The sequence below is a fragment of the Entelurus aequoreus genome, linkage group LG01 (genome assembly GCF_033978785.1).
Source record: "Entelurus aequoreus isolate RoL-2023_Sb linkage group LG01, RoL_Eaeq_v1.1, whole genome shotgun sequence".
Classification (NCBI taxonomy): domain Eukaryota; kingdom Metazoa; phylum Chordata; class Actinopteri; order Syngnathiformes; family Syngnathidae; genus Entelurus; species Entelurus aequoreus.
The window spans coordinates 33288512-33307225 of NC_084731.1; the positions used below are offsets into that span (position 1 = coordinate 33288512).

General features: G+C 39.4%; 1 protein-coding gene across 8 annotated transcripts in view; it reads left to right on the forward strand.

Moving 5' to 3' along the window:
- Positions 1-18714, forward strand: part of LOC133650755 (inositol 1,4,5-trisphosphate receptor type 1) — a 212214-nt gene that overhangs the window by 136861 nt on the left and 56639 nt on the right. For 3 of the 8 annotated variants that reach the window (XR_009826296.1, XM_062048369.1, XM_062048391.1), the window contains 3 exons: positions 4635-4682; positions 8757-8889; positions 15738-15925. Coding sequence is in view for 7 of the 8 variants with exons in the window: in XM_062048369.1 (XP_061904353.1) it covers positions 4635-4682; positions 8757-8889; positions 15738-15925 (369 nt within the window). In the remaining variant the exon portion in view is untranslated. The remainder of the gene's footprint in view (positions 1-4634; positions 4683-8756; positions 8890-15737; positions 15926-18714) is intronic. The other 5 variants (XM_062048382.1, XM_062048410.1, XM_062048400.1 and 2 more) reach the window with 2 other exon arrangements.

The following is an 18714-nucleotide window of genomic DNA, read 5'->3' on the forward strand; positions in this document are numbered from 1 at the left end:
TCTCCTCCTGGCTATACCAATACACATGTTGCCCGACCTCTTAAAAGGGGAGGGGGTGTCGCACTAATATACAATGAAAACTATAATCTTACACCTAACCTAAATAATAAATATAACTCGTTTGAGGTGCTCACTTTGAGGTTTGTCACACCGCTGCCTCTCCACCTGGCTGTTATCTACCGCCCCCCTGGGCCCTATTCGGACTTCATCAGTGAATTCTCAGAGTTTGTTGCTGATCTAGTGACTCACGCCGACAATATTATCATAATGGGGGACTTTAATATCCATATGAATACCCCATCGGACCCTCCATGCGTGGCGCTCCAGACTATAATTGATAGCTGTGGTCTTACACAAATAATAAATGAACCCACGCATCGCAACGGTAATACGATAGATCTAGTGCTTGTCAGGGGTTTCACCATCTCTAAAGTTACGATACTCCCGTACACTAAAGTAATGTCCGATCATTACCTTATAAAATTCGAAGTTCTGACTCATTGTCAACAAACTAATAATAATAATAATAACTACTATAGCAGCCGCAACATTAATGCTGCCACAACGACGACTCTTACTGACCTACTGCCTTCGGTAATGGCACCATTCCCAAATTATGTGGGCTCTATTGATAACCTCACTAACAACTTTAATGACGCCCTGCGCGACACCATTGATATTGTAGCGCCGCTAAAGCTAAAAAGGGCCCCTAAAAGGCGTACCCCATGGTTTACAGAAGAAACTAAAGCCCAGAAATTATCATGTAGAAAGCTGGAACGCAAATGGCGTGCGACTAAACTTGAGGTTTTCCATCAAGCATGGTGTGATAGTTTAATAACTTATAAACGCATGCTTACCTCAGCTAAAGCTAAATATTACTCAAATCTCATCCACCTCAACAAAAATGATCCTAAATTTCTGTTTAGTACAGTAGCATCGCTAACCCAACAAGGGACTCCTCCCAGTAGCTCCACCCACTCAGCAGATGACTTTATGAATTTCTTTAATAAGAAAATTGAAGTCATTAGAAAAGAGATTAAAGACAATGCATCTCAGCTACAACTGGGTTCTATTAACACAGATACGACTGTATATACGACGGATACCGCCCTCCAAAATAGTTTCTCTCTCTTTGATGAAATAACATTGGAGGAATTGTCAAAATGTGTAAATGGGACAAAACAAACAACATGTTTACTTGACCCAATTCCTGGGAAACTTATCAAGGAGCTTTTTGTATTACTAGGTCCATCAGTGTTAAATATTATAAACTTATCACTTTCCTCTGGCACTGTTCCCCTAGCATTCAAAAAAGCGGTTATTCATCCTCTACTCAAAAGACCTAACCTCGATCCTGATATCCTGGTAAACTACCGGCCGGTGTCCCACCTTCCGTTTATCTCGAAAATCCTCGAAAAAATTGTAGCACAGCAGCTAAATGAACACTTAGCGTCTAACAATCTCTGTGAACCTTTTCAGTCCGGTTTCAGGGCAAATCACTCTACGGAGACAGCCCTCGCAAAAATGACTAATGATCTATTGCTAACGATGGATTCTGATGCTTCATCTATGTTGCTGCTTCTTGATCTTAGCGCCGCTTTCGATACTGTTGATCATAATATTTTATTAGAGCGTATCAAAACGCGTATTGGGATGACAGACTTAGCCTTGTCTTGGTTTAACTCTTATCTTACTGACAGCATGCAGTGTGTCTCCCATAACAATGTGACCTCGGACTATGTTAAGGTAACGTGCGGAGTTCCCCAGGGTTCGGTTCTTGGCCCTGCACTCTTTAGTATTTACATGCTGCCGCTAGGTGACATCATACGCAAATACGGTGTTAGCTTTCACTGTTATGCTGATGACACCCAACTCTACATGCCCCTAAAGCTGACCAACACGCCGGATTGTAGTCAGCTGGAGGCGTGTCTTAATGAAATTAAACAATGGATGTCCGCTAACTTTTTGCAACTCAACGCTAAGAAAACGGAAATGCTGATTATCGGTCCTGCTCAACACCGACATCTATTTAATAATACCACCTTAACATTTGACAACCAAACAATTAAACAAGGCGACTCGGTAAAGAATCTGGGTATTATCTTCGACCCAACTCTCTCGTTTGAGTCGCACATTAAGAGTGTTACTAAAACGGCCTTCTTTCATCTCCGTAATATCGCTAAAATTCGTCCCATTTTATCCACAAGCGATGCTGAGATCATTATCCATGCGTTCGTTACATCTCGTCTCGATTACTGTAACGTTTTATTTTCGGGCCTCCCTATGTCTAGCATTAAAAGATTACAGATGGTACAAAATGCGGCTGCTAGACTTTTGACAAAAACAAGAAAGTTTGATCATATTACGCCTATACTGGCTCACTTGCACTGGCTTCCTGTGCACCTAAGATGCGACTTTAAGGTTTTACTACTTACGTATAAAATACTACACGGTCAAGCTCCTGCCTATCTTGCCGATTGTATTGTACCATATGTCCCGGCAAGAAATCTGCGTTCAAAGAACTCCGGCTTATTAGTGATTCCCAGAGCCCAAAAAAAGTCTGCGGGCTATAGAGCGTTTTCTATTCGGGCTCCAATACTATGGAATGCCCTCCCGGTAAAAGTTAGAGATGCTACCTCAGTAGAAGCATTTAAGTCTCATCTTAAAACTCATTTGTATACTCTAGCCTTTAAATAGACTCCCTTTTTAGACCAGTTGATCTGCCGTTTCTTTTCTTTTCTACTCTGCTCCCAACTCGGGGTGGACCGCTAGCCTGTCCATCAGATGGGGACATCTCTACGCTGCTGACCCGTCTCCACTCGGGATGGTTCCTGCTGGCCCCACTATGGACTGGACTTTCGCTGATGTGTTGGACTTTCACAATATTATGTCAGACCCACTCGACATCCATTGCTTTCGGTCTCCCCTAGAGGGGGGGGGGGGGGGGGTTACCCACATATGCGGTCCTCTCCAAGGTTTCTCATAGTCATTCACATTGACGTCCCACTGGGGTGAGTTTTCCTTGCCCGTATGTGGGCTCTGTACCGAGGATGTCGTTGTGGCTTGTACAGCCCTTTGAGACACTTGTGATTTAGGGCTATATAAATAAACATTGATTGATTGATATATATATATATGTGTATGTATATATATATATGTATGTATGTATATATATATATATATATATATATATATATATATATATATATATGTATATATATATATATATATATATATATATATATGTATATATATATATATATGTACATATATATATATATATATGTGTGTGTATATATATATATGTGTATATATATATATATATATATATATCTACGTATATATATATATATATATATATATATATATATATATATATATATATATATATATATATATATACTGTATATATATAAATTAGATATTTATAACACTTTAATAGTTTCCAAACGGTGCCTGTAACATGGCAGTAAAATGGCTGATCAAACAAAACAGAAAGTAATTGATATCTTTATTCATCCTTTATGAGATTAATAAGATTTTCTCCATTTTTAATAAGGTTCAAGATTTTTATCGGGTGTCTTTTTCCTTTGTAAACACTTTGAATTTGAACAATTTCTTAAAGTGGATACATTGTTAGACTTCTTTGCTTAATCATTCCATAATTTTGCCGTCAACGAAGAATAATCCATATGTTAGCCGCACCTTTGTATAAGCCGCAAGGTTCGTAGCTTGGCAAAAAAGTAGTGCTTTATGGTCCAAAAAATACGATAATTGTCCACTGTAGTGGATGCTGGCCCTCAGAATGTAAAAAAAAATGTCAATGAAAGAGCCTACCATACTTAAAGTTTTACTTCACCAAACCATTAGTCATGTTTAGAACACAAGCAATGTGTTAACACTGGTACAAGTTCCTCTATGGGAACACTTGGCTGTTTGTAAAGATCAACTGCAAAAAAATCTAATACATTGTAATTTACAACAAACAACTACTGTTCAGTTCAGTTCAGTTTCAGTTTATTTCGAACATGCATACAATACAATGTAATGCATCACATATTTCCGTAGTTTTATGTAGTATTGCAATATTAATTTACATTTACTATAGAGAACAAACTTCTAAGCTATCCCTTTCAAGCTGCTTTTCCGTCAAAGTCACCATCAGCAGCTTGTCCGTATTTTTATAAATAAATGTCCGTGCTTAGATATTATTGTAATGTCTTTGGCTGGGGTGGTCTTGTTCTGTGCCCTAGTGTTTTTTCTGCAAAAATGTTTTGTACTGAGCACGGGGGACAGTCTGTTGTTCCCGGCCCGGATTTGGCCAGCGGGCAGCTAGTTGAATAGCACTGGATTGTTTGAAGAATTCACCTGTAAAAGTTAGTGTATCCTGAAATGTCAACCAAATAATTTTAACTTTTTGTGAGTCATGCATGCCTGCGTCTCCCCGTTGAGTACAACTAAACCCATCACAATTGTATCAGTTGGCAAAGTCCTGGCAACTCACTCTCACTCGACTTTTGCATGGCCGTTTGCATGGACTTGATAGTGTCGTGCTGTACTTGTTTAAGCTTGACGCATGAACATTAACCTCTGTGCTTGCATCTGTTTGGCCTAACACTGGACACTGCTCCCAGCAGCTGGATCAGAACGAGCCTGAGAAGCTGTTGGAGGACCAGAAAAGGGTAAGTTCTCGCAAAACATGGCCGCTCTGCTGAGATCCAAGAACTCCCACTTCTAAAAAATTTGGTTGTATCTAAACGTGGAAAGAAAAGTTGTATTTGACACCAAGTAGCCATTTATCTCCATTGGACTCTATAATATTGAGTCAGGACCCCCACATTATGCCAGCTTTTCTTGTTAAACATCAGATTTAGCTAGAGCAGGGGTTTCAAACTCATTTTAGATCACGGGCCAAATGGAGAAAAATTTACTCCCAAGTGGTAAAATCACGGCAAAATAAAGACAACTTCAGATTGTTTTCTTTGTTTAAAAATAGAACAAGCACATCCTGAAAATGTACAAATCAGAATGTTGTTGGGGTTTTTTTTTACACTTACATGTTGCGGTTAATAGTATTCTATCTTTATTTGTCGTTATTTATACTTTCTGAATAAATTATGTGATAATGTTCATCAGTCAACTAATTGGTGTTCATTTTCAATATATCAAGATAAAAAAATAATAAAATAAAATTACAGTATGTTATTTATGTAGTTTGATCATTTTCCTCGACTGATACTGTACTAAGATCAGGTGGTTTATTTTTTTTTTACATTTGTAGCATCATCTACAAAGATACAAAGAATTGCTATTGTGACATCTGGTGGACACATTTAGAACAGCGGTTTCTTTCATTCAAAAATTTCGGCTAATTTTTATACTTAGCCAACTCATCCCGTGGGCCGGATAAAACCTGTTCGTGGGCCTAATCCGGCCCGCGAGCCGTACGTTTGACACCCCTGAGCTAGAGCATGATGGAAAAGGATAAAGCCCCCCCCAAAAAAACGTTATAGTTGACAGCCTAGAATCTTGCTGGATTTATTATTTAAAAAAGTAATCCCCAAACGGATGGACTTTTGAGCAGTTCCATATTGCATCATAAACAGCAGGTGTTGAAGGTGTGCTGTATATGCTCTTTTTTAGAGAAGCTGCAAATAAAGCCACAGTGTGAGGGCGATGTCATTCATTACCAATTACTTCTTAGGGAGAGGACAAGGTCAGGCAGACCCGACAGCACAACACAATCATGACACGAGTTTGTGAGAGTCAGCAGCTGCATGACAGCTTGAGTCAAGTCAGTCGGTGTCAAGTGTGGGTATCAACGGCCTAGGCTGAAAGAAAGATGCTGGAAAAATGTTACAAAAAGGGCCCGTTCTGCGTGATTGCTGAAGAGCATTTATACATGTAACTGTTAGTATTTGTAACTACTTCCACATTTCTCAAGAGACCATTCCAACATTAAAATGTTCATTTCTTTCAGAACATACATGCCAAATCATTCAAACATTAAAAAAAACCTGCTCATTCCGGATTATATAACAATCTTTCACACCGTTAATTTCCCACTTTTCCAGAATTTCTACATTTTCTATTAATCAAATGACATAAGGAACTCTTCTTTGAACATTTTTCAAGCGATTCAAAGCAATTCCTACACCAAAATATTAAACGGGCCAATCAGGGTTGCCCCTAGATTAACTTGAAGCTGGCCATTTTAAAAAAAACAACAACACTTTTTTATTTAAGTGAAATGTATGTATCTGAGATAGGCTCCAGCACCCCCTGCGACCTCGAAAGAGATAAGCGGTAGAAAATGGATGGATGGGGATGTATACTTTTTTTATGAAGAATAAATGTTATTTGATGAATATTTTACACTAAAAAGGAAAGCCAGAGTTACATTCAGGGAAATTTGCCATCATTTTTTAATTACTAACAAAGCAGGAAGCGGCTACGACTGCATTTGTGGTAAAATTTCATATGAAGCGCCCTGTCATTTAGTAATTGACATTGTACATGCGGTTATTCATGCAAAACGGGTCCCCATGGATCACAGGGCCCAACCCACAGTGTGTGATTTGTGTATAGGGTGGGGCGGCCCGGGGTCATTCCACCCCATCAGTGCCATTTACTCGTTGTAACACTTTCAACATAAACTTAAATTTCTTACTTTTTCCAACTCTTAATCTGATCATACTCATATATTACAACTCAGAATGTGTATTGGCCCATCCCAGGCAAGGTTACTTAGATGAAGATGAGCAATTTGAGTAACAGGAGTGAGTTTTTTTTAGCATAGAATTAGCAAATACATGAAATATAGCTACAATCAAGCGGGCGGAAGGCGGGGTACACCCTGGACAAGCGGTAGAAAATGGCTGGATGGATGGATGAAATATAGCCACATAGCAATTGTACAATTAATAAAAAAATAAAAATAAACAAATATCATTTAAAAAAACAACCTCGAGATCGACAAACGATAGTTTAGTGGCTGGATGGATGGATATAGAAAAAATAATAAGTAAACTTACTTTTGTCTTCCCATGACCAATAGTTGATCTGAATGATGCAATTAACTGTGTGATGTGTGAAATATTCAACATTTCAACAGAAGAAGGGTGGGGGGGTCAGGGTTAAATCCAGGGACACGGCTAAAGTATGTATTTTATTTTAGAATGTTTAAGACAATAAACTTCAAATATAGTTGTGATAAGAAGTAAGTATGCAAAAAATATAACATTACATTTCATTGTAAGGTGTAAGTTTGTAAGTGTGCACAAATGCTACTTTTACCAGTTTTCAAGATTATTTAATCTTTTAAATTCCATCCATTCATCCATTTTCTTCCGCTTATCCGATTTATTAAATATGCAGTCAGATCAATTTGCAGGATACAGGATATTTACTGTTAATTTAGTTCTTCCTGCATTAGCGCATTGTAAATTCTGGTCTTGTTTTGCTGAAATGGCCCGCATGCAGGACTTTGAGCCAATCCATCCATCCATTTTCTACCGCTTGTCCCTTTCGGGATCACGGGGGGTGCTTGAGCTCATCTCAGCTGCATTCGGGCGGAAGGCAGGGTACACCCTGGACATGTTGCCACCTCATCGAAGGGCCAACACAGATAGACAGACAACATTCACACTCACATTTACACACAAGGGCCAACCTATCCCCAGGTGCATGTCTTTGGAGGTTGGCGGAAGCCAGAGTACCCGGAGAGAATCCACGCAGAGAACATTCAAACTCCACACAGAAAGACCCAGGACCTTCGTATTGTGAGGCACAGGCACTAACCCCTGTTCCACCGTGCTGCCAACTTTAAGCCATTCTATTTTGTAATTCGTGATATTCGCATATTTTCTGGCCTAAAAAAATCCATTAAAATGAATGGTTTCCACATTTCTAAACCGAGTCAAACCATTCATCATCAAAACATTTAGGCCAAATGTTTTCCACATCCTGCAAATTCCCTTTTTCCTGGTAATGCCACATATTCCGTGCAGCAGTTCAGCTTCAGCTCCTCAGCATTCACACACAGTTTCCTACAAAATTTGTCTTCACTAGTTGTGTAATCAAATGTGTATCTTTAAAAATTCAAATTTAGATAGTGGCAGCACAGCTGATTGTATTTGCACTGTGTGACTGACACGCAATGATCACAGGTGATAATTAACTTTTCATCACGCTACCAACACAATATAATCATGACCTTTTGGAGCACAACTTTGGCTTACATAATCAGCCATCAGGGACCGCACAGGTTTGACAGACTTGTCACATAATCACACTCACACCAACTCAAACACACACATTCTCTTTCATTTCCTTCACTTTGTCACATGGGAGGTCTGTCAGGTAGCCACGGGCTGCGGTTGCCATAACAACAGCAGAGTCGTGCTGCTTAATGCTCAACAGTTGATGAGTCACAGTGTGGGAGAGTTGGCCCCAGGTCTGTCTTAGACAAAACTGCATCCCGACATTGTCATTAGGAAGGGTCACTCACTATGACAACAAGCACAGTTTTGGCCAAGAAGGTGGTGAATGACATAATATTTTGCTGATGCCACTGTTTACTTCTTTTTTTATGATGCAAAGTTTCTGCTTACTTGAGGACCCCTGGTGATGATGATGGCGATGGTGAAGATTCCCCGTACAAAGCTGATGATGACTGTCTCGTGTTACACAACCACTCCTTCCGCCACATGGCTGCAATCATGTCATCGCATTTTTCTTTTCTTTGCCCGTGATAGGGCGAGGCACTGAGGCAGATTCTGGTGAACCGTTACTATGGCAACTTCCATCGGAGTGGTGGGCGGAGGGACAGCTTGACGTCATTCAGCAGTGGCCCCCTCAGCCCCGTCGGACCCAGCAAAAACCAGTCAGGTATTTAATACTAACGCTGAAAGCACACTTGCTTTTTTTCAGCTTTTGAAGTTACAGTCACTAAGGATTAAATGAGGTAACCCCTGAAAAATGTAGTATAATTTTATAAATACATATTTATGTGTATATATATATATATATATATATATATATATATATATATATATATATATATATATATATATATATATATATATATATATATATATATATATATATATATATATGTATATATATATATATATATATATATGTATATATATATATATATATATATATATATATATACATATATATATATATATATATATATATGTGTGTATATAATATATATATTATATATACAAGTATATGTATGTATATATGCGTATGTATATTGGGTATATATTGTCCAGGGTGTAACCCGCCTTCCGCCCGAATGCAGCTTGGATAGGCTCCAGCACCCCCCGCGACCCCGAAAGGAACAAGCGGTAGAAAATGGATGGATGGATGTATATATATACAGTCGCGATCAAAATGTACATACACTTGTAAAGAACATAATGTCATGGCTGTCTTGAGTTTCCAATACTTTCTACAACTCTTATTTTTTTGTTCTGTGGTCAGATAAAACAAAAATTGAGCTGTTTGGCCACGATACCCAGCAATATGTTTGAAGGAGAAGAAGCGAGGCCTTTAATCCCAGGAACACCATGCCTATCGTCAAGCATGGTGGTGGTAGTATTACGCTCTGGGCCTGTTTTGCTGCCAATGGAACTGGTGTTTTAAATGGGACAATGAAAAAGAAGGATTACCTCCAAATGTTTCCTACAATCAACAACCCGGAGATTGGGTCTCGGGCGCAGTTGGGTGTTCCAACAGGACAATGACACCAAACACTTATCAAAAGTGTTAAAGGAACTGCTAAATCAGGCTAGAATTAAGGTTTTAGAATGGCCTTCCCAAAGTCCTGACTTAAACATGTGGACAATGCTGAAGAAACAAGTCCATGTCAGAAAACCAACACACCAAACATTCAGCCAGAAGCTTGCCAGAAGCTTGTGGATGGCTACCAAAAGCACCTTATTGCAGTGAAACTTGCCAAGGGACATGTAACCAAATATTAACATTGCTCTATGTATACTTTTGACCCAGCAGATTTTGTCACATTTTCAGTAGACCCATAATAAATTCATTAAAGAACCAAACTTCATGAATGTTTTTGTGACCAACAAGTATGTGCTCCAATCACTCTATCACAAAAAAATAAGAGTTGTAGAAAGTATTGGAAACTCAAGACAGCCATGACATTATGTTCTTTACAAGTGTATGTAAACTTTTGATCTCAACTGTGTATATACAATATATATATATATATATATATATATATATATATATATATATATATATATATATATATATATATATATATATATATATATATATATATATATATATATTCATATATATTCATATATATACATATACATATATAGTTGAGTTTGTCTGTGGTTTATCCATTATACAGTGCTCAATACCGGGGTAGAGCGGAATATACGTTAGGTCAGGAAAAAACACAGAGGCTATATCATCCCTACAAGCAGGTTTCCCTGCTCGTCAGGGGATTTTAAAATCCCCTGATTTGGTTTGTCATCCGAGTAGGCTTCATCAATTCGTGCTCATAGACTTAGATTGGTCAGATCTAGTCCAGCGGCTGGTACGAAAACCCCAAATATTCATACTCCAAAAAACAGGAGGGTGTGCCTAATTACTAACTGTTGATTACTAATAATTTGCAAAACATAACATTGTATATCTTGTAGTAGCTCTCATCAAGATGCCAGACATGCATGACAACATTGATTTCGCTGTTGAAGTTACAGTCGCTGTTGAGTTCTAGTGAGGGGCCAATCATGACAACATTAAGGGCTAAAGTCCGGCTAAAACATCTTCTTATAATTTAGAAAAAATGTTTATGCCTAATAACGCTGTAGTAAAACAAGTGTCTCTCTGTGTGTTATGCAAGGACAGGCCTCTCTATCTGTCTGACCCTGAGCTCTTATCACCTCCAAAGTTGTGCACTGCGGTGCCCTTTGAGCACACAGAGCGCCTCTGTCTTATCACTGCCTGATAACGCATTCATTGTGTTACAGACTGCAGTCAAAATACCAAAGTAGTCTATCTCTGCCAAATCATTTTATTCCAGTTTTTGGCGCTGATACCAGACATCAGAATCAGAATCAGAAATACTTTAATAATCCCCGAGTGGAAATTAACATTTTCAGCACAATCCCATTGAAGAGCAGACAAACATTACAGGAAGACAGAACAGGATCACTTGTATGATAATCACAGGACATATAGAAAATGTTGTAGTTGTTCCTATTATGTGTTGCATTTTACCCAAAAGGGAAGGTTACCACCTCAGGGTTTGAATCGCTATGAAATAAATAGTATGTTTAAACAATATTCTTTGCGTGGGTTTTCTCCAGGTTCTCTTTAATTTTCTTCCACATCCCAAAAGTTTGCATGTTAGCTTAATTGGAAACTTTAAATTGTCCATTAGTGTGAATGGTTGTGTGAATGTGTACTCTGATTAAATGGTGACCTGATTACCGTAATTTCCGGACTATAAGCCGCACCTGACTATAAGCCGCACCAGCTAAATTTAGGGGAAAATACAGATCGCTCCATATATAAGCCGCACCCGACTATAAGCCGCAGGGTTTTGATGTGTAATTAGCGTAGTATATAGGGGTTCCTGTTACCACGGAGGGGATTGTCGGGACAGAGATGACTGTTTGGGAACGCAAAGCGTCCCATTTATTAACAATAAATCTTTCAATCATTCTATCAAACTTTCACATCTTTGACATGGCGAACAGCATTCGTGCAGAGTACAAATAATACAACGCTGCAAAGTAATACAAAGTGCTCGCCTGTACGTTATCAAAATAACCAGCCTACCGGTATATGAAAAGTCAGTCTTTAATCATTGTGTCATCGTCTTCCTCCTGCGTACTAAAACCACCGAAATCCTCTTCGTCGGTGTCGGAGAAGAACAGGCCGTAAATAAGCCGCACCCTTGTATAAGCCGCAGGGACCAGAACGAGGGGAAAAAGTAGCGGCTTATAGTCCGGAAATTACGGTATAGTCAACTGAATAGGCTCCAGCTCACCCATGACCCTATTAAAGACAAGCAATATGGAAAATGAATGAATGGAAGATCACACTCATTCGGCATGTGGTCAGCGAGGAAGACCCCTGGATGTCCTGTTTGTGCAGACTGCTTTGTTGTACAATAGTGTGTCTGTGACTGCGGTTTAATGGGCATTTCCAAATGTGTTTGGTCCCCTGCTGTTCAGTTTTCTCTCAGAGGTCAGTTTTCCAATTGTTAGGTTTACGGTGTTTACATGCGCTGCGAGAACTAGCGTATGCCGTTTACATGTGAAGTAGGGGTCACTAGCAGAAAACCGTTTCAGAGTCGTGATTTGGTTACATGATATCACAAGGCAAAGTGAGTTAGCGAGATCGGGGTGGTCCCACCAGGTTATGGTATTTCCGGTTCCCGAAATAGCTACAAACAAACAGTAGAAGAAGAAGCCTTTTAGTATGCCGTCTTGAGCGTCTCGGGTAAATAGGTCTCGGGTGTATACATACGTGATTAAACGGTTGTGGACAGGCGTACCCCAGCAGACCAAAACGGTTCATCCGCACATAGATTGGGGCCCGGAACGGTTGATTTCACGCATTTACATGTGCAGTGCAAACCTTTTTCCCGAGGGAAAACTGAACAGCAGGGGACCAAAAACGTTTGGAAATGTGCGTGTAACCAGGCTCTGTGTGCAATTGTGCCACTTACTGTGCCTTCCCCGTGTTGCAGAAATAACAGCCAAGCGGAGAAGTCCATGCAGTACAATTATAAATTTGTTGCAGGAATCATTCTTTTTCAAATATATCAGGAACAAAATTAAGTAGTTACCTACTGTGTCCGTGAGACAAAACATTTTTATAGCATTTGTTTGTCTGTGTGCAGAATTACAGATACAGGGCTTCATCTACTAAAGGTTTGCATTTATTAAAACCTGCGCAAACTTGTGCATGCAAAGCTGATCTAGTAAAGTTGAGCGCAGAGGATTGTGTCTCTTAAGTGAGCAAAATAGAGAGCGCAATCCATTTAGTGTGTCTGTTTTCATCAAAATGCAGAAATATGCAGATCATCAGGACGCCCCTCTATATTTAGTACGTTTAGAAAGGACACGCAAACTGGCAGTTGCACAGAAATGTTTGTGAGAAAAGAGGCGATCATGCTGCAGCTTTGTCCTACGTATGCTTGTCAACATATTTAAAATAAAAATATTAGACAAATCTGTTATTCAGCAATATCATTTTCTAATGTTGTAGTTGCTGGATGACTCAAGAAGCTGATTGAAAAAAATGAATTGATGCATTTTGGTATCTTTTGGTGTTTTGTTAAATTACTTAGTTTTTTATATATATATATCAATCAATCAATCAATCAATGTTTATTTATATAGCCCTAAATCACAAGTGTCTCAAAGGGCTGTACAAGCCACAACGACATCCTCGGTACAGAGCCCACAAACGGGCAAGGAAAACTCATATATACACACACAAACATATATATAACACACACAGACATATATATAACACACACACATACATATATATATATATATATATATATATATATATATATATATATATATATATATATATATATATATATATATACTGGTTAATGTCGGCTGCCTGTATCAAAAGATAGCAAAGTGCCACAGATAGGAGCATGATAACATGGATGTGCCCGCGACCCGACCTCCGATAAGCGGAAGAAGATGGATGGATGGATGGATGCAGTAAATGAGTGTTTCCATGGTGAAAGCGGCATAGTACACGCAATATTTAAATAAGGAAGAGTGCACCAGTTATAAATTGTACACACAGTCTTAGTAGATCACACACAACATGCACACTAATAGTACACACAATATTATAGTTTGCACAAACTGTTTAGCCTGTGGTATTTGGATTTTAATAGATCAGGTCCTTACTGTTTTATCAAGAAACTTTGGAGTATGTTAACAAGCAACTTGATTCATTTTGGTGTAAATCCAAATAATTTTGCAGATCCATGAAGGTATTTTAATGGCACAGTTCATGTACCCTGCAATTATTTATGTTTTTGACCTTCTTCTGTCAGCGTGTGTGTGTCAATATTTTGGACAGTCAGAAATAAAACATATTAGACATATCGCCAATTCAGCAACATCATTTTATAATTGTATAGCTGGTAGAGTACTTAAGGGCTTGAATAAAACTAATTTAATTGATGCGTTTTCGTCTTCTTTAGAATTTTTTAATGATGTTGGTTGTTTTCACATATATATGATTAAAATATTTCTTATTTAAAAAAGCCTCGAAGTATGCATTTTTTTTGCGTCTTAAATGGAGTAAGTGCACTTTTGGCGGTACTCAAAGCGCTTGACACTATTGCCACATTCACCCACTGATGATGGGAGCTGCAATGCAAGGCCCTAACCACGACCCATCATGAGCAAGTGCAAAGTGTCCTGTTCAAAGACAGGACACACGTGACTAGGATGGCGGAAGATGGGGATTGAACCAGAAACCCTCAGGTTGCTGGCACGGCAGCTCTATCAACCAAGCCACGCCGTCCCCTTATGACCAATTGTCGCATTAGAGAGAGTGCGTGGACACTCGGACTTCACACGTACAGTAGGTGTGAAAATACAAAAAAACTAACTATTAGAGAAATCTAACTAGTTTAGTGCATGGAAACGTAGTGACTATAAACATCCAGTGTGTAAACATCCAAGTGTAAAACAATAATGTACTGTTAAGTATCTTTCAACTTTTACATTATGGGAAGCATTGTCCTCTACAGTGGTCATTTTTTATATCAGTCTGGAAAATGTTGTTTCTTAGAAAGGTAAACTAACAATATAACTTTTAATAATGAAAAAAATAGATGGATGGATTGAGGATTTATCAAGTAGCTTTTTAGTTTACTCCTATTTCCTGCGTTGAACTTGTTGTTGTTGGTGATTCTCCCGGCCGGCTTGCTCTGTGTTGCCTTGGAAACACTCGAAACGAAAGTGATGTGCTTCGCTTTGCAGAACGCAGACTTTCTTACCTCCACCAAAGAGGTTATGTTTTGGCCTGGGCTTGTTTGTCTGTTTGTTAGCAACATAACTCAAACAGTTTTGGAAATATTTAATATCCAAAATCAATTCATGTTATCTACAACAAGTACGAACACACTTCACTTCCTGCTTACGGCGTTCAACGCCCCCATTTTGCCGGTCCCGTGCTGCGCAGAGGATTCCAGGAGATGTAATTACAGACCCGGCCAACGTTAAAACGCCAAAAAAGAACTCCACTCACCAAGTTTTCGTTTGATCCTGTCACACGTCACGGTATTGTTGAGAAGACTTTGAAACAAAAATACCCTTACATCTCTAGTAATTAGGTATATCTACAGTACAGTATATCTATCACATGCACACATAAACCCTTCTGAGAACCAGGATCTTCTGCAGGGGACTTTGTTTTTTGGTCTGTTACGCATTTCGAGGAAAACAATAGCCTTGTTATGCCAAACACAAATATCCACTGCAGCAAGACGCTGGTTCTCTGGAGGATATATTGTCATTTAAATACATAGTACACAAATGTACAAGACTCACTTTTACAAAAAGCGATCCCTTATTTTATATGCGCTTTGTCCAGGGGTATACACACTCACACCCACAAGAATGAAAGTATTCTCAGTGTGGAACTGCAATTACATTCCTCTCTTCACTTGTTGATCTGTGCTGTTGCAGTGTTGGGATCCCCCGGAGGCCTGAGTCGTGGTGAAATGAGCCTGGCGGAAGTGCAGTGTCACCTGGACAAAGAAGGAGCGTCTGACCTGGTGATTGACCTCATCATGAACACCACCAGTGACCGAGTCTTCCAAGAAAGCATCCTCCTGGCCATTGCTCTGCTAGAGGGCGGAAACACCACCATCCAGGTCGGGTAACCCTCTGTTGTATCCCACAATGCACCAGTGCAAGTGCAAATGAAGAGGGTGTGCTGTACAATACATGGTTCTTTGGGTATATGGGTCAGTGTGCCACCATAGCTGCACATGCTTTATATAGAGCAGCTTTACGTTATATTGTGTGCCCTTTGATTTGGCTAATAGGCTAAAGTGACAATGTTAACCAATGCATATCTTTATGTACGCCATTTTCCTTTTTCGCTGCTCTTGGTGTTACAGTCGAGATAGCGCCTTCTTTCTTTTTTGATTTTTTCTTCAAGCAAGTGTCTGTTGATACGCATCTTGTGATCAGTCTGTCCACCTCCGCGATTGTTGTGCAATCACGGGGCTGTCATAATCAGATTACGGCGAGGAAGCCGTGCGGCGGAGATAATGCTTTTGCTTCCCACGCTTGCGGCAGAACTGCGTCACATGACGGGTTTGTTACATAAAGCCAGTGTGAATGAACAATAAGGGATGTCTCAGCCTTCTGAACATTCCTGCTCCCTCGCCTTCTCTCGCCGGCCAAAACTGGGTCATGCTGGGCCTCCGGAAGTGGGACAGTGAGGAGAATAGATGGATGAAGGGGGAAACCTGAGCTCCTCTTTCCCTGCTATTCTGAAATTACATGGAAACACTACTTTGTAGTCGGCAGTAAAATGTTGACCCAGTGGAAATATTAGTGTTCCTCCCGGCAATGGATAATAACCAGATGTCCGACAGTAGTTGTATCCGCAATGGGATTTTTGGTACGGACCCACTTAAAGGCACCAATTTCCCACCCGGTACATACTGAGTGAGGTTGTGTCCCGAGTATATAATTAAAAAAATATGCAGCACAGCTTTTGACTGGCAGGAGAGCCAATAAGTAGCCAGAACTTAAAAACCCTTTTCTGTTGGTAAAGTATCCTGTTTGGGCATTTCCGCATTGTAACCCAAAAAGAAACCTTGAAACTATTACAGATTATAAATACTATTTTTGGAGAATTGTATGTGTCACAACGCCAAATAAATGGGATGATTGCGTGCAGAAGGATAAAGCGAGAAATAAGCCTAATCAAATAGGGCTGCATCTATCTATTTTTTTAGTAGTCGAGTAATGTATCGATTAATTTGCGCGAGTAATCGACTAAAACACGTTTATCACCTCAATCCTTCTTTTAGAGAAAAAAGTTGAAATAAACAAGGATTTTTCTGATTACCTTTTTTCTTATCAAGCAATTAATATTACAATTGCACTTTCAAGTTAAAGTTAAAGTACCACTGATAGTCACACACACACTAGGTGTGGTGAAATTACCCTCTGCATTTGACCCATCCCCTTGTTATCGCAAAACTTTTGACAACTTCTCTCGTTTTCTTGGGCCCTTTTTTCTCTTTCCCTCTCGTCATTGTTTTTCTTTGAACCATTCCTCGCTCTTTTTGTAGCAGTCTTGCGTATTTAAGTCCTGGGCACTCATGCGGTATACATTTTCATTTGTTAAACTCAGAAAAATAATAATTGAAGCAATAAAAAACAAATCAAAGATTTTTCTAATTGAATTAATAAATTAATCTAAAATAAACCATCTGATTAACTTTCTCCTAATGGGAAAATACAGAAAAATATATATTATTGAAGAATTACCTGACAGTAGTATTCAGTTTCATCTGAAAAATATTAAAGCAAAGCAATATCATGTTTTGCACTTTGTTCCCACTTCCTGTACCCAAAACGATCACAATGATCACAAAATTCCCAAATATGTTTGTTTTTTCTTTTTCAACAATAGAGCTAACTGGGAAAAATAAGTTAACCTTTTGACCTCTGGAGCTGAGCACCAGTCAGTACGTTTGCATCTTGTTCTCTCGTAACACAGTTAACTATTTACTTGTGGCCTTCAGCGCTAACAGAAATAAACCACATGCACGCAATCCCTTTTGCAAATGTGCCCTATGCAAAGTTGTAGATTTTAATACCAGGACGGTTTAAATTAGTTTTGACACAATGCAGCTTTAATACAATTTCTATGGTGGTTAATTGTGTAGATCTGTGACAAATTGATGGACTGTCTAGTCGGCCATCTGGCAACAACAAGCACTTTGCACTTTGTGTGTAATAGTGTTTTTTTGTTGTTGTTGGGGTTTTTTTTGGGGGGGGGGGGTAATTCACATTGTGCTGTCATTGTGGCAAGATGATGACATAAGTGACAGATCCCAAAAGGACGGGAAGGCAGTAGCTCCGTTTGGTTTGCATGTGGCGCTGCCTGACGAGAGAAGGAGGGGGGAGTGCCAGGGAGCGCAAGTATAAATAGCTGTTACATAACATCCCTTTGTTGACGCCAAGTTGCGGAGCGGAAGGAGAGAAAGGGAAGCGCTATGACCTTGTTTTTCAGCAGAGTCCGCCTCCACCTCGCCCCTCTCCTCTCTGTCTCATTCCAATCAGTGTTTGTCGCCATGGTTACAGACAGGCTGTGTTTACCCAACACTACAGAAGGCGGGGGCGGGGGGGCATGCTCGTCCTTCTCCTCGCTTTCTTTCTTTTTCTCTCTCTCTTTTGCAGCATCATTTTCTGCTATTAGTTTTTCTCCATATTCTCCTTGACCATTATGTCACTCCATCTATCACGTCATCCTCTCATCAGGCCAGTCTTGATTACCAAAAAACTGATAGCAGTTGTGTAAGAGTTGTCATCGCAGTGCGGTTTGGGTGTGGAAGTTCACGTTGGCGCTTCTGGTGTTTGTAACACGGCTTCCATCTTTTCCCTCAATTAAAAGAACAGCTCCTGCAGGTGAAAGCCA